The following is a 20,713-nucleotide window of genomic DNA, read 5'->3' as shown; positions in this document are numbered from 1 at the left end:
TTTAAGAGATTCTAGGACTGCTCTGTGGAGTTACAGAGGAGATTCTAGGAGATCTGTGGAGCAGCAGGTCTCATCCTGGTATATAGCAATCAGTTGAACACAATGCATCATGTTAGGATAGAACGTAAGCAATTAAATTTGTATGAGGAAACCAGAAAGAATATACATCCTGTGGTGGATAAGGGAGATTCACATTACAAACAAGTGGTAAAGGACACCGTCACACTAAATAGTAAGAGAATGAATACGCAGAGAAATTAGGAATATTGACACTGAGAACAACAATAACGAAGCAATGGTAAGTAAAACAACACCCGGGCAATTCACTAGAAAGGAGAACTATTAATATAGCATGTTACATTAAGTAGAAAACTGGTGGAGTAACAACCAGGACTGAAGCACAAGCAGTGAAGGACATGCACCATTGAGGGAATACAGGTATTGTGGAATAGCATTGATGGAAGAGAATCTGATTCAATCAAAAAAAAAAAAAAGTTTTTGATAAAGACATTGAGAAAGGCATTGCTAAGTGACCAAAATCTGGCCCAGGGGAAGCGGGTCTACAGCAGTGGATGGAAATCACAAATGTTACTGCTTAAAGTAAATGGTGGGATAAAAACAAAATAAACATGGCGCTTTTTTAAAAATAATTTGTCTCATAGTTCATACCTAGAAAACAAACTTAGAAAACCAAACAAGAACAAACAAACCTAAAATATATCTATGTACAAAATAAAACAAAAGATAAGGAACTGACACTACTGCAAAACCAAAAAGCAGCTTCAGAAATAAGTTGATCAAACTACTGAAATTAGACTGTATATTTTGGGTGGGATGAAACTATTCTCAAAACCATACCTCCATCAATATCCCTTTTCAATCATGTGCAAGACTATAGAACAAATTTAGGAACTGCAATTTTCTGCAAGAACATGTTATTTTCCAAACAAGGAGACACAGGGGAGCCAGTCCATCCAGACCACTGCAAAGCATTTGATATGGTACTAGAAGGAAAATTGTTAGCCCAGTGATTTAAGTGGATATGAAACTTGCAAAAGAGGCAGTTATGCAAACTTTTTGATAATGGAATTGATTCTATTTAATGCTTTCGCTGTTTTCTATTCACCTAATAATATTCATAGATAACACATTATGGAATGCATTAAAAGAGTTAGTATAGCTACAGATAGTTTCAGAGTGTCTTACAAGACACAGGATGACATTAAGTGAAATAACAGAAATGGATTTAACTTCAATACTATAAAACACACCATCATGTTCTTACAAGAAAATTTCACCACTCTTCATAACTGAAAGCTCATCCAGTAGAAACAAATCTAGGTATCAAATCAGAAAAATCAAGCCATTGTTACGAAAGAGTCAGGAAGAAGTCAACAGGATCTATCACCTACTGCTCCCAGGACGCACAGCAAGGTACTTGCAGTACAGAGATGAAAACATTATTGCCAGTATCCTAAACACTGATAATACCTCACCTGGAATACTGTCTACACCCTTGGTCATCCACGTTCTAGAGCTGTAAATTCAATGGGATCAGAAAGAGCTGCACTACCAGGAACATGAGGGGAAGGAAGAGCCTCTCACAGGATGAGAAAGGGCAAGTGAAGAATTATTTCCAAGCATTGGAGCAAACAATGTTGAAAAAAGCAGAGTAAAAAAAAGTAGTTTTTAAGAAACAGTTTGATTAGTTTATGAAATTAATAATATCACATCAGTTCTCTGTACAATATCAGTTAACTCAGTGACCCAAGAAGTGTCTCTGTCTTATGTGCCATTCTCCTCAGGTAGGAAAGCTCAGAGTGGGTAACATTGAAATCCCAGGGGGTCCTGCACAGAAGGTAGCAAGCTCCACATTGTTTAAGCTCAAGTGTGGTGTCAGCCTCTGGCTTTTAAAACTTATGTTCTAGGGGTACCTATGTGTATGGAAACAAGTAAGTACACAAGTAAGTGTAATGCTCACTTGGAAAGAGGGAAATTTACTCAGATAACTTACCTGAAAAATATCAATGCATTTTGGAAAAACACTGCTAATCCAGGGTAAACATTAGTGTCTGCAAGGTAAATAGCACAGGAAATATTTAGTTCTTTTGTACTAGAAAGTATATTTCAAAACATTACTCATAGTATCACTCTCAGTCCCACTGACTACAAAACTAGATGGTATTACTCTGACAAGAACAGAACACATTTCCATTCTTCTGGGTCTTCTGCCTCCCAGCTTACAACAAAAATATTTTTCCGCATGTGAAAATAAACCTCAAAACCAAAACACAGTCCATAATATTTTTAAGTGATTTTAGACTTCAGTGAAGTCTTTTTGAATTTTATTTAAATATCTGTGGTCCTAAAAAAAAAAAAAAAAAAAAGCAGCAAATTTCAGGTTACACAGTTTCACAACTTGATAGTAATTCCTGAATTACAGTCGCAGTTAGCTACCCATATGTTTGTTTTTTTAAAAACATATATATTATATATATTACTCATATAGCGATACATATATATAATACACCTATATAAATGTATTTGTATATAACTAGACAGAAATAAACAGCTAGATATTTATACTTATCCATACTTGGATTGTTTGAAGCAGTTCATAGTGGTAGTTCCTCACTTCAACCCCCTCAAGCATCACTCACTAAAATCCATACAGTAAGGAACTGGGAATGGCCCACTAGATTTTCAGATTCACATTGTAAAGCAAAAATCAAAAAAGAACTCCTAAACAAGCTGCCATATCACAGGACAGATACCAAATTGGAGCAGAGTACTTTGTATCTGATGTGATGATCATTCCAGAATAGCAGCAAAACCCATCTCTTTGCTAAAATTAATCAAGAAGGAAACTTACTCTGTGTAACATATGCTCCAAAAAGAATCCACATTGAAGCAATAAGTGAACCAAACATCAACATAAAGCCAATAAAGAGCCAGACACGAGCACCTGCAGAAAATATTAAAACCACTGAGAACCACGTAGTATATTATCCATAATGACAGATGATCCAGGGTACTCTATTACAATGCAACGTTACCTCCCTGAAGGCCCAAAGGGAAAGGATTAAAGCCTGTATCAAGGACAAGATATACCAAATTTTGCCTTCTTTAATACAACAGGTAGTAGTTCAATTCCCCATATTTTAGGGAGCAAACAATTCCCAGATATTTCCACTCATCTGTAGTGCAGACCTGTGGCACAAGCTCTGATTTCCATCATTTAACACAACCTGAAGTGGACTAATTACAAGGGACTCTGCCAAAGCTGTATCATTTCTGAGGTAAGGATAGCATTTCAATAGGGTACAAAACCCAGACCCTTTCTGTGTTTACTTCAGAAAGATATCTTCAGATGGGTGACATCTACCACAGCCAGACACTACCTCCTGGAAAAGGAAGATGACGACATTGAAAATAACCAACCTGCTTACTCATGGGAAAGGAAAAATATTTATATGCAAAGGTTCTCTCCATACAGATTTATGAATGGAGTGTACAACAGCATCACAAGCTAGCTCAGAATCAGTAAATCATGCCAGATTTGCAGAGGGGCATTCTGCGAATAGCATGAAAACAGATGCTGGGATCCACGTGGGGAAATAATAGTGAGGGAATTACAAATGAAAGTGGAGAGAGGACAACAGGTCCACAGACACCATACAGTGGGTGACATACAGAGAAAACAGCATTTCTGTGTTATATTCTAAAATAAAAGATACATAAGGACTTCAGCTCCATAGCCTACCACAAAGCAGAAATTTATTTCTCTCAAAGGCTATACAGACATGCAGAGGAAAGTTTAGGTATTCAAGCTGTACAGAAGTCTAGTTTTCCTAAGGTCACCTTTTTAAAGAATTCAGACCTTATCTCCAAGTGTTAAAATTGTAAAAAAGTTAACTTCACAGAAATTCTCTCCTACTCCTTAGCTTCTGATTATTATTTATTTAACCAGCACTTAAAAAAAAAATTAATAATCAATCTTTCAAGTCAGTATGATTTTAAAGTGAGTTAATTTACCTGTCCTTCCTAAACATCCGTCACTGTAGCTGTCTCCTCTCACCTGTGCATTTGATACAGCATTTATCCTAGTAATAAAAAAAGTGAATACACTTTAAGTTATTAGAAAACCAATTCAAAATAAAAAGCTAGCATTTTTTAAGATGCAGCAAATTCTGGGAAAATTACTTAGCAAGTCTTTCCTGTATAGCCACACGTTATTATGCATGCCTTAATGGAAGGATTCCAAATGGATTTCAAATAAGCCCCCACATCCTTGCAGAAGTTTCACTTAGATTTTTAGATTAACAGACCTGTAAGCTGAAAGATCTTAATTGCCTTTAGTGGTTGAAATATTCCCAGTCATTTTTTGGCTATCTGTTTAAGTTCTTAAAACATCTAAAGCCACTTGACAGCAATAATAACAGCCAGTAACAGAACGCTATTTTGATTATGATACAAGGTACTTTTTGATGCCTCTCCTTCACAGTGAGCACCATAGATATTCAAGTGAGATATGCTCTGTAAGGAGAGACAATATGTTTTCTTAAAACAAGTTATGTGGCCAGGAAAAAAACAGAAGCTTTCAGATACCAAGCATTTAGAAGGCCTTGCATATCCAAAAGCATCCCTTTTTTTTCCTCCCATGTCATGTGATTTAATCAAAGCTATTACTTTTCCTTAAAGCTTGCCACATTTACATCTTTAGATTATAACAAGAACTGTAATACTATTACCTCTACCATTTGAAGAGGTTTTGGACCAGAGAAACAGCTGCAGAAATTATTTAAAAACAGCGACAAATGCAGTCTAGTGTTTGTACAGTCAGATAAGCAATTGGGTAGCATTACACAGTTTTCGATTCAAGAATTGGAGTACTTATTTTAAAAGGTCACTTGCATAAAGGAAGGTCTGTTTTCGTACATTCAGTCAAAGTGTGTAGGAAAAACAATTTACCTTAAATAGACAAAAGAGGACAGGGGAAGAAGGAACAATGAATGAACAAACTATTATTAGAAACAAAGGCCACAGATATTAAAAAAAATAAACAAACAAAAACCTTTACATTACCATGCAACAAGGTACCACAGAATTAATCACAAGTAATTTATAACGAAGTAATTCAAATTTTTATCATGTAGCATATCACTTAGTAAAAGCTGTGTTTAATAGGACACTTTTTTTTTTTTCCTAAATAAAGAGCTCTTTATATATACACTTACATGAAAAAAGCTAGTGTTGAAAATACCCCACAGGTATGGAATGCATGGTTCATTTGTTCTGGCTTTGGGTAAACTACTGCAGCATCTATCATTATCCACCAACCTGTGAAAAACTAGAAATAAAATTAAACCAGTATTACGAGGCTGTAAGGGTACAGAGACAGACAGATAAAACATGGCAAGTATTCATGCGTACACTAGTTTAACAAGTATAAACTATTTGAGGCAGCTATTAGCTTCAGGTCAGGTTTTAAACCTTTTTGGTGTGCAAGTTCTGTGATAAAGTTAGCTAGAATAAACCTTAATGTTAATGTTTTCAAAGTAGTATTTGGGAATTTATCACATTTTCTATTGAAATTAAATATCAGAGAATAGCTAAATTCCTTGTACTGCTTCAAGAACAGGAATCCAGATTCTAAACATACATAAGATACAAATTATGTAAAATACGAATGCTATAACATATCTAATTATGCCAAAAATCCACTACGTTTTTCAATCTTTTTTAAAGAAAAGGCAGCATAACCGGAACATCATTACTGGACAACATGCAGCTTCATGTAACTTATAAAAAAAAGTTGGCTAACAAGTACACTGAAAAAAAACTCAAGAAGTACACTGGATTGAGGGGCAATTAAACGAGAAACTTCACGACATTTTAAATAAAAAGCTGGACTGTCCGTCATACTTCCCAATTTGTCAACACAGTTATAATTCAGCTCCTCTCAAGACTCACCAATACACCTGCGACTATTGAAGCAACTGCATTTCTTCTTTCACTCCAGTCAATACACTCACATTCTGGCCATCGGAAGTTGTCTAAGAATCCCGCCATTTCCTTAGAGTGCCTTCCTTATTCCGCACTCATATATGAAATTTTCCATTAACAGCTATGTCCTAAATACCTGAAACATAGCCAAAAATTTATTTAATACAGAAAAAGTAAAATTTTGACATGTTTGACAAACTGTTATGAGCAATCTTTAAAGTGTGTTTTTACAGAATTAAATAGCTCACTATAGATTCTAAGGATTCTATATTGAGCTACTTTTTTTTTTAAACAAAATTTAAAAAAAGCTTATTGACAGAATTGCAAAATAAAGTGATCACACAACCCCAAAACTTAAGGATTACATATAAAGCATCATACCGAAACTAAAGAGAAATGAAAGAGAACATACTGTTTGTTCAAACGTATAGAAACCCAAAATCAAAAGCAAGCAAAAACGTACAAGCAAAAAAGCAAACATTTCAATCTACATTTCACCCTCAAACCATAACCCTTTCTCTAGCATTAGCTATTAAGAAAGTAATATACATACAGTGGGTCTTCATACACACAGAAGAACTTGTGTCTTTGAGTCAGGCCAAGTAATCTTGGATAAGATACCTTTATTTCCAGTCTCCAAATAAGACAGACAATATCATGCCCCTCTAACACAGGAAAAAAGGGATCAACTCAGTGAATCAACTAATAATAAGGGTAGAAAACGCCTTGCTTCACAGTCAGAGAATCAGTCACACAGAACTTTAAATACAGAAAGACAAAAGCAAAGTTAAATATGAAAGTTATAAAGTGACTGCTTAGACACAGTTCTCAAACACTGTGGTGAGACCCTAGTAGCTATCAAATATTCTGTATTATACTTCATCTATTCTCAGGCCGTAATATGGCTTGCCTATATAAGTTATGTGTCAGAAGCAAGGCTGTTTACAATTTTTTTTGGTTAGCAGTGACTCGTAGCCATTCTTACTGCCATTCAATTTTGCTTTAGTATTGTAAATTTCTGTATTTTCCTAACCTGCCATAAATAATTTACAGATACTTGTTAAGTGCTAAGAAAATACAAAATGTCCATAACGATTATGTTACAGGAAAGACTGGTGTAAAACATCTTCTGGTTAACAACAGTATTTAAAAGTCCATACTAAGAAGTCAAAGAAAAACAAAACAAACACAGTGTTCATTTACACTATGAATAATGGCCACTTCCTATAAATAAGATAAAAAAAATTGTGCTCCTGCAATACTTCCTTATCACAGGTCTTATGACTGCTCCTATAGCACTTCCTTCTTTTCCACTCTTAAAATGGCTCTGTATGTGATTTATTTGTTACCCTTCAACCCCAGAAGGCACCTCTCTTCCTCAAGCTGCAGTAACCCCTTTCTCCCCCTCCCAGCCTCCCTGACCCACACTGGAATACAGCTCACGATTCCCATTGCCGTCTTCTCCACAGACTACAGGATTCTCACCCCATGCTACCCTGTGGCCAGCAACAAATAGGAGTAAATACACAAACAGGCTGCACTGCTTTTTTCCCACAGAACACAACAGAGGTTATGTCAAATCTACTTATCTCCTTGTGTGTAAATACACTTTCAGGCATCCTCAGAATGAAAATAAACCACCAAAACTGTAGTTTCCTCTGGATTTTTTTCCATAATGAACTATTTTAAGAGTATTAACATATCTAAATAACAATTCTTCCTTCAAGCATAATGTAAAATTATATTGTAACTCGGAAAGCAGGTCAGGATAAGATATTGGATAAAATGATTTCAAACAATAGAAATTATTTTTCATCCTGTACTTTAGATATTGCCTATCAAATTTGCAGATGACTTCACAAATGAAATCTTTTTACCCCTATAAAAATTCTCCAGTTCAAAAGGCCAATGTGAAATGCAAAAATTCTCTACCTTCTACGATTTAAAGGGGCTATATAGTTCGTATTGCAAACTAATATAATTAAGCCAACTTCCAAACCAAAACTTGCCTAGCGGTTATTCTAGTAAAACCCTTTCAACTCTACAAAGTCAGTAACGATAAACATTATAGATATCATACATCGCATAAAAACTGTCTTAATTATTAAGCAATTTTTAAACCTTAAGTGACAAATCAGAGTTGCTTTGCTCACTTTAGAAACCTGACACAAAACCTCTCTCAACCCTTCAGTTAACTGTCTCAGATAAGAAATGCAGTTTTCACAACTGCATTAGTGACAAACAAGTGAAGCTGGAGAAACTAATACGAAGTTGATGACCTTTTTATACTTAAGATACAGGGCAACCCTCTAGAAAAGCACATGGTTTTCTTTACCAGAAACTGTATTTTTGGTGGCTGATACTGGCTCTCAAACTTGCATTTTGCTTTAACCTCATCCTTATGCTCAGAAGAGAAGTGCCCCATATAAAGTGAATAGATCAGATAACCACTATCTGCTGGCAACTATCTACAACCATGATGTGTAACCGACAACACAAGTTTCCTGTTTTACTGGAACAAGATGACAAACATGGAGAAACAAGGTATGGAGAAGTTGCAGGACAACACAGACAAGAAGTCTAGAATTACCTCTACATGAGCCTAACGCTAGAAACTAGCTTTGATTTCACAAAGGGAGCTTAAGCTTGCATGCCCTCTCTAGCACTTAGATCAGCAGTAAAACCAGCAGAGGAGGTAATTCCACTACACTTTTTCTAACATGATCTAAATATTTACTGATGCCATCCAGAATTCTGCAAAGTAGTCTTTCAGAGAAGAATTTCAACAGAGTCCCATCTAACATTAAAAAAAAACCCCTCTATTTATATAGCTCTATATATGTATAGACTTCATATATATGCAACTAACAAGTGGTGATACACCACTCTCCACCTCTCCCCATCACATGATTGAATGCACCCATGTTCTGCAACCAACATACAGGTATTCCTCTATTTGTGACAGGATGATGCCATCTCTGATCAACCGCACGCCTAATTGAGGGCACTCACATGTAGAGGACATGACAAATAAGAGCTATGGAGTTCTTAGAAAAAAAGAATGGGAGGAAGCAGATTGCAGGATGCCAGAACAATTCACTCAGCCTGAAGCCCAACCATCTCCTTTCCCATGTCTTGAGGCGCCTTTAGTTAAAAGGGAAGCAAAGAACTGATCAGATTTACTGGGAGGACTGACAGCATAGATCCAACTCAGGTGCAACAGGTTGGCCACCATCTCACAATTTGCTAAATAGACAGTTAGCTATTATACAGTACTATGTTTCCAAAGCTCCATATGTGTATACTTCTCAACATCACAAGCAAAGAGGAAGAAAATAATAAGCTATGTTTCATCTGTAAAAGGCTAGTGACACTGTGACGGTGAATCTCCACCAAGATCACAACAGCAAGGCCATGGGTTATTCTCACATGGATTAATGTGAACACGTACATAGATTTTAGCCCAAATATATCCTATTATATAGACAGAAAACTCTGATAGAGATTTATAGATGCTTGCATTTGGGCCTTCTTACTTGAATAAAGGTTGAAGACTCACTCTCGTTTAAACTTTTACTGGAATCCACATACTTCACAGTAAGGAAACAGGTGGAAAAGCCCTGCATTAGCTGTCCTTCAATGTCCTTCCTACCACGTGTCTCCTCCCCTGCTCCAAGGGCAGACAATCTCTCCCACGGTCTCCAAGAAACATTTTGCACTCATGTCCAGTAAAGAGAAACATAAGAGCCCTGGCAAGAACAAACTGGTGACTTAACAAATAGAAAGGAGAGTTATACTCATTGCAAAAATAATACTCAGTACACAATAGCACCCAGGGTTAAAACAACTAGCAGATTATTCAGATGAATGAAGCTAAATGAAAACATACTATACAAGAGCTGGAGCTCAAAATTTTCATCTGAAAATCTGCTTCCCAACCCCAAATGAATTGATTCCACTTGAACAAAATATTAAAGCAGTCATGAGAAAATGCAAGAAGTACGCGCAAAGAAAACCATCTTATGCTGTGCAAGGGCCATGAGATACTGTTAGGTTACCAAAGAACTGGTCCTTCGATTTCCAGAGAAGGAAGGAAAAGACAGGAGGCAGAAAAGAAATCATGAAGGAAACCTGATTCTCCTCCTTCCTCAAAGAAGGAAGAGCCTTCCACAAACAGCCAATTTTAGAATGTTTTATTTTTCCCATGTGCATGTACTATGAAAAGATATTTGGCATAGTAAATGTAAAGACCCATATGTGAGCAAGAATATTTCTTATCAAGTCTTTTCTATTTTTTTTAAAAGGGGGATCTTTAGACCACTCGCCCATTTCAGTAATTATATGCAGTTTCATTTTCACTTTCCCCCTACACTGTAGTACAGTGCTATACTGTCTAGTTTGCAAGTATTACAGAACGGAGGAAGAAGAAAAGAGAGAAACTTTTAAGTTACCACCTATAAAATTAAGGCTGCATAGCAAAATTATTAAACAAGTAATCTCCTTACAAGAACCTGAGAGTGATGCTCAGCCCTAGAGTAACGTGATTCCTCTTTACAGCAAGCATTCTTCAAGAGAGCTATCAAAGTTTGAGGACTTTGGAGAGGCAGAAAACGATCAATTCTACAATTATCTACAGGCCTATCTTTGCTCATAAAAGTACATAATGTGCATTAGTAGTTCTTTAATGGGCTCAAGCCATGACAGGGCAATATGAGGCAGAATCCCAAAGCTGCAAAGTCCAGACTGAAGTTATCACACCGCGGGCAGCATTACTTAGGGAAAAAAAATTAAAAAAATAAAAAGTCATCTATGGACCTCAAACTTTCTGCTCGATATTACTGCTTCCTTTCCAGCTGCGGATAACAGAAATCGGAGAACGATCTGCCCGCAGCCTTGCGGCAGAGTGGCTCACAAAGCCGGGCCCTGCTGCCCCCCCCGGCCACTCCGGGCCCGTGACTTGCCACCGCGGAGGCCGCGCTATAGCAAAAGGTCAAGGCCTCGGGGGTGGAAGGGATGGGGGGGGGGCAGACGGACAGGGTGCGTGTCCCCCCCCGCCTGAGGAGCACGCAGAGCCCCTCGCCCCAGACCCCCCCGCCGCCGCCGGCCGTTCAGGCGCTGCCCGCTCGGGCGCCGGGCCGGGGCCGCCTCGGCGCCGAGGGCAGGCGGAGGGAAGAGCGGCTCACGCCGGCGGCAGAGGTGGCCGCGCAGGGTCCCGGTCCCCACCCCACCCCCCAGCTCTGCGAGGACGCGGAGCGCGGAAGGGGGAGTCCCCGGCGCTCCAACCGCGAGGAGAAACGGCGAAGGAGCAGCCCCGCGCAGGGGGCGCGGAGCCGCTCCTCCGCCCCGGGCAGGGCCGTCGGCCCCTCAGCCGTTGGCGGGGGGGGGAAGAGGGCGCGCGCTGCCGCTGGGCACAAGCGTCCCGCGGTGCCTGCGGCCGGCGGGGGGGAGGGTAGTCCCGCCAACGGCCGCTTCCCGCCCCCGGCCCTCGCGGCGCCCCCCTCCCCCCCGCCGCCCCCTCGGCCCCGCACGCGCGAGGAGAGCGGCAGGAACACAGCGGCCGTACGCACCCCCCGTCCTGGGCGAGACTCTTCCGCCGGCCGGAGGGGGCGGGCGGGCAGCGGCACAGCGGCGAGCGACGTAGGCGCCCGCCAATCGGGGGCTAGTGCGGCGCGTCAGGGGAGGCTGGGTGAGGAGGGAGCGCCGCGATAGGGCGGCGCCGAAGCCCACGCGGGCGAACCGAGCGGCCGGAGCACCAACGGCAGGAGGGGGCCGCGAAAGCCCCGCCCCTTTTCTTCCTGGACGGGGGAGGCCGAGGAGCCGCGCGGAGCGGAGCCGGGCGGGGCGGGGTCCGGCTCGCCCCCTCCTCCGCGAGCCGCGCTCCCCCGGGCCCTAGCGCCTCCCCGCCCCAGTTTTCCACTTTAAGGGTCTACATTTATTTACTTCATTTAAACTATATTAATATCCGCCATCTCTGTATCCAGACCTAGCCCTAGTATGTCTTAGCGTACTGCATTAGCAACTTACAATCAAGTCGCAAACTGCTTATGACCCACACTACTATATTCACATTATCCCTTGTTTCTTTGCACCGACCCCTGAATAAAGTACAGCACTAACTACAGTACTAACTCTAACATTTTTCTGTCTTTTCCAACAGCGCCCACATTTAAATGTATATACTTTACCACAAATTGCTATTATACTTGTCCAATTTAATACATCGTACAATTCCTTTTAGTTGTCCAGGTACAAGCATTCCAATTACTTCTTTCTGACTGCATCACATTTCCCAGCTGGATTCACCATGAGCCAGTACTAACTGCATCACCTGATGGGCTCATTAAAATTAATAGCTTGTTGCTGTTCGCGTTCTTTATTATATTCTTGCCTACCGAATGAAATTGGCAAGCAGAGGTACGGGAAGCGCTGGCACTGAGTGAGGAGGGCGCTCCACCGGGCTGCACTCGCCCCAGGTCTCAGCAGGACCATGCTCTTCCCACACCTGAACCAGCACAGCAGGGCCCAGAGCGTTTCTACACATTTCTGTTACACAGTGTGTGTGTAACAGCAAGATGTGCCACGTACATGAATGTGCACAAAACAGACCGATGGATGGTACGACCCCAAATTTTGTCCATCAGCTAATTCCCTTCATACTTCCCGTGTGCAGGATTCAATTCTCTTTTTCTTGCTTTCTGGTCCGTTTCTTCACAGAGCATTGGAAAGGGGGCTATGCCAGCACCAAAGGTACCTAAAGAAAGAACCATCTTCTCATAAAATACAAACTGTTGCCTATCACAAAGATTTAATGTCAAGATTTTGGAGACACAAAGGCAAAACATTACTGTTGAATTAACTTCAGTATTGAAGTTAGTTAGGAAAGTGACACGTCTTGAAAACTCACATTCAGATAAAAGAGCATGTACAGATTTGATCTGAAAAGGGAGAAGCAGAAATTAAAGAGAGGAACAGGATAAACAAAATGAGGAAGACATCTCAAGGATATTACTCAAGAACAAAGAACAGGAATATGTGGAACTCAACATGGAAACAAGCACTGTGACAAACGCCTATAAAGACACAAACAAAATGGCAATAGTCAGGTTCTCATTAGAAGATGGTTCAGCTCTCACCCCATGAAATCCCACCCAAATGTGAAAGCTGTACCCAAAGCCATCTAGTCTCAGCTCTCTGCTTTTTCCTTGTGTTATACACACTTACTCTGTATGTTACACATGCTTACCATCCAGTCTCTTTCTATGACCATGATGTTCTTGGATAGACCATCCCCCATTCCCACAGGAAAGTCTAATAAATCTAGAGGATCTACTGAAAAGATTATTTCCGCACATCATGCTCTCTTGCTGCACCTAGCTCTCTGTCCCACAGCCAGCCAGTTCTGCCAGGCCTGGGACTGAGCCATGGTTTTCTTTCGCAGAAGCTTCTCCCTTCTCACTTTTTCCGGCCCAGAGAAGAGGCTACCCAGTGCAGAGAGGACCCACAGGAATGATAGCTTCTTACTCAGGAGGCTCAGGATCACAGCATAAAGAAAAAGATCCTGATTTTAGCAAGGCTCTTGCCTTACTGTTTATTGGAAAGGATCATACCCATTTTTGGTAGTTTCACACGTACCCACTCTCTAAACTCTATCCCTGTTAATACATTTGCCACCATCTCTCCCCCACATCTGGAAGCACTGTATGCCATTTGCTTCCCTCTAATATTCTCTCTTCTCTCCAGGGCCCTTACTATCGCACACACAGAGCACGTTTCTGTTCTTGCGTCAGCATCAGCTGAGCTCAGCTGCAGGGAGGTTACTATCTCCCCTTACCTGTGGTTCCCACATCTGGGAAAACACAACCAGAAGGGAAGCAATTTCAAGGGAGACACCATACACCCCCTTCTCCCCCTGTACTGGCAGCTTCTTCCATTAAGAAGAAAAATTCCTTTTTTTGCCCCTTATAGTATGCCCTGCTCATGCTTCTCATACCTTTTATTTCTTCTTCTCAGAGTGCTGTCCGCAACTCAGTACGCAATCTGAAATCCATTATTGCTTCAGAAAAATCAGATATTCATCAGGCCTCAAACTTTACAGCATATGTAGGAAATATTCAGTTTATAGGACTGCCTGAAATTTTATTTCAGATAACCTTTAGCTGTATGTTTTTTGCTTTTGTTGTACAGCACCAATATATACAAATATAGAGCTTGCTAATAGCACTTGAAAGATCCATAGAGTGCTGGGCAAGAAACACTGGGGAAAAAAGAAAAAAAGATACCTCAGTTACTGTATTCTAACAACAAATATAAATAATGTTTTGTCTTCATATTAAGATGTCATCTAGATGAGCCCTTCAAGGTACTTTCCATATGGTAATTTCATCAACACATAAGGAGTTCTGGGAATAAGCAAACATTTTTATCTGGACTTGGCAGTGATCTCATTGTCTTCTCTTGAGGTCAGTAATAAGAGAACTGTTATCAAATTTAAATGAAGAATCCAATGTCAGACAGAAAAATAACTTTTGAAGGCCATCTTCTCTTTATAATTTTATAATTGTTATAATTCACCTGCAGTACTTGATATCACGGGTTCTAGAAGTCCTGATTATATACTGCTTTTAAGATTTTGTAGATTCAGAGCAACAGCGAATTAGACCAACTTTGCAAAAATATACTCCCCTACACACTTGAGGCAAACAAAAATTTTTTTTTTCATCACTGTTGCAGTAAGTATTGAAGAACTAGATTTTGTGCCATTTTTGTGCTACTTTGTGCACAATGACTTTGTGTCATTTTTCATGAAAACATTGTAAGGGAGATTTAAAGTGATAGGAGTCAGCTCACATCTACTCCATTTAAAACCAAGTAATTTTAAAAGGAAAGTAGTCAGCATGCTGACTCATCCATTAGAGCAACTTAAATATTTAAGCTGCTGAAATTATCTTCATTGTGAGCAAATACAGATTCCATCAAAGCTGGATTTATTGGCATCTAGTTTCTATTTAGTCTTGTACAATGAATTCAATTTGCAATTAGCTCATTTTAAATCTGCCACTGAATTATTTTAAACAGCAATTCAGATGCAATTCCTGTAGATCATCATTAGAAACAGAACCTGATCTTTTTAAGACTACTAAGCCAAATGACTTCCATAAAAGTATGCTTAAATTAAGGTTTTCATTAAAAGCAAGAACCTGCAGATGAGTCTAAGTCAAATAAGCAGACATTCATACATGCAGCCACTAAAATAAGTCACCAGCTTGCAAGACCACAGCCTTCTGGTAAAACCTGGTCTAACACTGTGATCTCAGTAAACCATATTCATACCAAAAAGGAAAAGATACCAATTTAGACAGATTAATGAATGCCCAGAAACTGAGAGGACTGCCATGTAACCTGATTTTTCTTTCTGAAAGTATAGATCAGGGCTACTCATATGGAAGGCTCTCATACAGATTCAGACCACGCACACATTTTGCTCCCACTTCACCAATACCCCAGGCTTAACTCAGGTATCTGCAAGATATCCCTTATTTCTTATCATCTTCCCAAACTCTGTGAGCAGCTGTAGAGAGCTACTGAAGTGTGAAGAGTACATTACTTACTGGCTGGCCCAACTGACCTGCGCACTGCTAGCATACCACTGTCTGCTAACTGAATCTCAGTAGAAAGGAACTAAATAGCCCCCATCTGGTCCTCTTAACTACCACTAGGGCCTGCCAAAGCACAAGCATCTCAGGGGCATGACCTACTGGCAACAGATCAAAGGGCATGCAATGCCACTCTTTTGCCACCTTAATTCCTACAAAAGGCATGTTAAAGGAGGCTGAGATGAGTCCTACTTTCTAAAATGCACAAGGCAAGCATTCTGTCACTGTTACATTTTTAATGTAACCCAATTTAATTATATTTATTGAATGTATATATATATACACTCTCTGTAGCAATTCTAATAACAAATGTAAATAATCTGTCTGCATATTAAGACCTCACTCTAAATGACCAAGAGCACAAAGACCAAAAGGAGCACATGCAGAGTTACCTGCCTAAAAGCAAATGCATTAACTCAGGCTCTGTTGCTGCTGGAGCACCTGCCAAAGGCTAATGGTTGTGATCATCATTTAGCTTCAATTTCTGAAACTCTGACAGCAGAAACTCCCCCTCCGTGGCATACCAGTGCCTGTGGGACTCCTTCCCACCAGTGGCAGGGCACTGCACAAATCCCGCAGGGGTGAGACTGTGACAGTTTGAGTCCTAGGCACATGAGGGAAGAAGGATCAGGGGCCCATGCAGTGACACCTTTTCAAAGGCAAACTCCTCCAGCAAAATCAGACTGGCTGCAGGGGGAGCATGCAAGTTAATAAGGACAAAGAAAACTTCAGCACCAAGGAGAATTTCTCATACACACCCCTCAAGCCACTGTCCAGAAACTTCATCAGTACATTTCACCATACATTCTTTAAAAYCAATGATATAAAATATTTTAATGGTACAGTGAATCACTTCTGAGAATTAATATCCTCCCTTCCCCTTTCACCTCCCCCAAAACCATGTGACTAGGTTACAGCTTTGGCCAGTCTTCCTTATTTGCTAGAATGCTTTCTGAGACCAACTTGCATTTTAAAGGCCAGATCCAAAAATACACTTCAGCAGAATTTAGACAGTCCAAACTGACATACAGACCTCCTCCCCCCTTCATTCCCCCTCCTTTCATTCCCATTTAACTTAACCTTGAAGAGATTAGTACGTGTAATTTTTAAAAATGCATGAAACCTGGCAATCTTTTATCAGCTGCAAGCATTTAAATAAGATGGGATAAGGTTGTCAAACAAACAGCACAGCAAAGCTTCTGTTCCCACTTTGTCCTTAACATGCTTTTGTTATGCCTGAGTTTCCCAATATGGAAAGAAGGGATAACAGTACTGTAAAAGTGATTATACTCAATGCTACAAAAGTGAAGCACTAATTTTGATTTAAATAAAAGTAAAATAAGCTGAAAGAGTGTAATGGAGAGAATTTATTTGCTCCATACTGTATGCACAGAGAATCTATTAAGCACCTGCAAATGCACAGACAACCCAATTCCTTTTAACTGTTGTAACAATAGACAGGTAGAATTTATATTTTCAGTATACCTGAAATTTCTCTTTCTAATACTACATGTTTGAGTAATAAAGTGCATTCAAAATCTTGACAAGACAGATGGATTAATATTATCTTATTTCAAGATAAGACTTAACCACTTAAATAAAGAAGACTTCAACCCAAACCTTTTAACATTTTCCTGTGCAATAATTTCCTTTGTGTCTGAATTAGAAGCCTCTCTGTTTTCCATCAAAGCTTCGTAAGTCTTTTGGGCTCGTACAATTTCTTTGTCTGCATTAAAGTGCACCATTTGCCTGCTCAGAATAGGAACAACTAAATTGAAGTTGTCAATTCTTTTGTTTAGTTTCCTGATATCTTCTATAAATTGCTCACAAATACGGTTCCATTGCTTCTGTCTACACAGCGTCATTGGCCCTTCAAGCTTATTCCTAGATGCCACTATACCCTTTCTTAATTGCTCGATCGTTTCCCGTATTTCCTTTTGCATCAGGATCCATTCTGGCTGGTATCCATTGTCTATCAGAATTCTGTTCAGGTTGTGAGTCATTGGATCAATATGTGGACAGTCTGAAAATTTCTGCAATGGCTTTCCCTTACCACTGAGGTTGTCAAAGTCTCCTTTAGCCATTGATTCCTGGATGAGGTCCTCAACCAACCGTTCGATTGCTTGCGTTATTTTCACCTTTTTGCTCTGTCTCACGTCTTTGGCTTTCATTAGGTCAGTCACAGCACACTGGCCTTCAAGTCTCTGCTTCCGGTATTCCAGCACTTGTTCAGTAGCACGGTCTACTCGAAATTGCATGTACTGCCTTTCTCTTTGGCTTGGCATTCCAAAACCAACACCTTCAAAACTCAAGTAGTGCCTATGCTGCAGTGCTTTCGATTTGAACTGGTCTTCCTCTTCATCCTCTTTGGATTTCTTTTTGCTTGCCACATCACTGAGCACAACTCTGTACGCTTCTTCCACTTTCATAAATGCTTCAGAATCAGCTGTGACAGAACCGCTGTCTGGATGATATTTTTTGGCAAGATTTCGGTATGAATTCCTGATATCATCAAGGGAACATCCTTCCTGAAGCTCAAGAATTCTGTAGGAGTCTTTCACATTGCTTTTAGGTTTGTAACCTGATAACAGTCTATTGCCATGAATACAGGGAAACAGTTTCGGGTGTCTTGGAATCATTGCTTGACGTAATATTAAATGATGCCCTATCTTGTTAGTCAACATGACACAAAGCCACTTTACATTTCTTCACATGCAGCTACATACTTAATGATGGCCTATAAACACATTTTTAAAAGATTGTGTTAAATACGCTTTTTAAAAGAACTAATATGATTCATTAGTCTTGTCTTTAACTTGTTACATTCTTTCAGTTAAACAAAATCCCTACAAAAAAAATCAGAACAACATATAATGCTCTTTTCTTTTAGAGACTAATGCCAAATCCTGCATATCTTGTTAATTACATGCCCTACAGTATCAAAATAATAATATTACAAGGTAAATGAAAATTAATTCACAACAGCTTTCTCCTGGAATAGCAACAGCAGCATAGGTTTGTTTTGTACTGCAGAATTCTCAGAAGGACAAAGCTTTGTCGCCTTTCTTTAAATTCAGGCCAATATAAATGGGAGTCTCTCCCCTTTCCTCCATACAACTACATTCAGCCATCAACTGGATCTTCTAGCCACAAATATGAATGACACAAGATCTACAACACTGCATTCTGAAAGGAAAGGCATTAAAGTAGCCCTTTGGTATTTTGCAGCAACAACTAAAGTAGCATTCAGATTATCAGTTTTGTTTTTTTTTTTTTTACATAAATTACTGTATTCCAGCAGGGCTCATATATCCTAGCAGCCAATCCCCTTCATTTGTGTTAGGCAGGGTAATAAATCTGGAACTCAGAAGAGATCAATAGCAAACAGTATCTCATTCTGTCAGGAATGCAAGTGCTTCTAAATGATTTTGGGCAAAAAGAACACCTTTAGACAAAAGCAACATAAGAAGTAAAGTCTTCACATACAAATCAGGTAGAAAGATAAAGAGAACTTCTCTTTATTAATGAAAATTGTAAGAAACGCCACATAAACTGTGCTAAAAAGTCTTCTTTTTCAGATTCATTACTGACTCCAACAGATCCTTTGCTGACTTCCTTTCCAAACAGAAAATTAGATTAAATTGTTAACTTAGGTCAAAGGAATTAATAGTTTCTATGTTCTGCATACAAAGAATTGCCTTTCTGCACTAACCCTTCTGAAAAGAGAAGGGAAAGTGAGGCACTTGGGATTGGATGAAAGGCTGGATCTATCCTGAATGTTTTTAATATGTTTTGATCCGGGTAAGGGATCAAACCATCAGCTTGCAGTTATTCTGAGGGATTTTATTAACATGATATATTGTTTTAATTTATAATATAGATTAGTGATTTCTCTCCTTTTAAACTGTAGGCAAAGATCATAATTATAGTTCCATATGGCCATAAAACTCACCTAACTGCTACTTAAATGAAAAAAATCAATGCATACCCTCCAGAAATTCAGTACATTTATCAGAGACAGACTTTCTCATACCTCTGTAGATTTGATTTTAATATAGTTATGCTTTAAAAACTACTGTATAAAGTTTAAATGGCTCTTGGGTTCAAGGGCTGTTATCAAGTTAAGCTGCTTAGACACAAATAAGCCTTTAAAATCTGGGCAGAAATTGTTCATGTTTCAGACTGTATCCATTAAAAAACACAGGTGTGATCCGTAAGTTTTAACTCAGGATGTATATTAAATAGAAACTGAAAAATAGCATGCATGTTGCTTAATGTACAGTATTCAGGCAAAACAGTATCTTTTGTCCCCTAATACTCCCTCTACAGGATGCTACAATAAAACTCTCCGTCCAACTGGCGCTGCTTTTGGCCTCAATCCTGTAGCAGACATCAGAAAGGAAGTTACGTTTCCCTGAGGGAGAGTTTGCAAGAAAACTATTCTGCCCTCTTCATGGGATGGACCTCACTTCGTTATACAACGGACCTCAGGGCGTTCAGTATCGTCCATCTCACCTCACTGAAGGCAGGTGGGATTTTTAGCCCCCTGCCGTTTAAAGTACCCTCGATTTTCTGCAGGGCTGCACGAGGGGAGACAAGGCCGAGGCGCCGCCAAGGGCAAGGCACCGAGCTGCCACCGCACCCGGAGGGCGGGCGGCGGCGGCGGCAACCCCCACCCCACCCCAACCACCGCCCCCCGCCCCCGCCCCGCTGACGTCAGAGCCCCAACGGCACCCCCCAACCGCCGCCCCCGCGCGCTCCGCGGCCGGGGGGCGGCCGTCCTGGGACGGTGTCCTGCCGTCACCAAGCGGAGGGGCTCAGAGAGACGGTTAACGGCACAGTAGGAGCCAGGCACTCAGCACCCTCCCCGCAAAAGCTGTTACGCAGGGCAGAGAGCTGCCCCGCAGGAAGAGGCACTCCTTTCGCCCCCCTCCCCGCCCCATCATGCCCGGCAGCCCCGGCCGTCCTCACCTGGTCCTGGCTGCCGCACGCCCCTCCCCCTCTGGCACAACGGCGCATGCCCCAGGGGGTGGGGCGAGCACGCGCCGAGCGGC

The 20,713-nt window shown here is 40.4% G+C and overlaps 2 protein-coding genes across 6 annotated transcripts in view; both read right to left on the bottom strand.

Moving 5' to 3' along the window:
• Positions 1-20,713, bottom strand: part of TMEM50B (transmembrane protein 50B) — a 22,605-nt gene extending 1,892 nt beyond the window's left edge. For 3 of the 5 annotated variants that reach the window (XM_026077584.1, XM_026077586.1, XM_026077587.1), the window contains exons 1-6: positions 11,574-11,668; positions 5,974-6,142; positions 5,238-5,350; positions 4,036-4,103; positions 2,873-2,965; positions 2,015-2,072 (exon numbers count right to left, since the gene is read on the bottom strand). In XM_026077584.1, the coding sequence (XP_025933369.1) occupies positions 2,015-2,072; positions 2,873-2,965; positions 4,036-4,103; positions 5,238-5,350; positions 5,974-6,072 (431 nt within the window). In that variant the 5' untranslated portion in view covers positions 6,073-6,142; positions 11,574-11,668. Of the gene's footprint in view, positions 1-2,014; positions 2,073-2,872; positions 2,966-4,035; positions 4,104-5,237; positions 5,351-5,973; positions 6,143-11,573; positions 11,669-20,630 lie in introns of those variants that run through there. The other 2 variants (XM_026077585.1, XM_026077589.1) reach the window with 2 other exon arrangements.
• Positions 17,004-20,712, bottom strand: DNAJC28 (DnaJ heat shock protein family (Hsp40) member C28). The gene is made up of 2 exons (XM_026077580.1): positions 20,631-20,712; positions 17,004-18,396 (listed from the first exon to the last, which is right to left on the bottom strand). The coding sequence occupies exon 2, from the start codon at positions 18,341-18,343 to the stop codon at positions 17,228-17,230; it is 1,116 nt and encodes a 371-aa protein (XP_025933365.1). The 5' UTR covers positions 18,344-18,396; positions 20,631-20,712; the 3' UTR covers positions 17,004-17,227.

Source organism: Apteryx rowi, unplaced genomic scaffold (genome assembly GCF_003343035.1).
Source record: "Apteryx rowi isolate R43461 unplaced genomic scaffold, aptRow1 scaffold_46, whole genome shotgun sequence".
Taxonomy (NCBI): Eukaryota; Metazoa; Chordata; class Aves; order Apterygiformes; family Apterygidae; genus Apteryx; species Apteryx rowi.
This window is presented reverse-complemented; position numbering and strand designations above follow the sequence as displayed.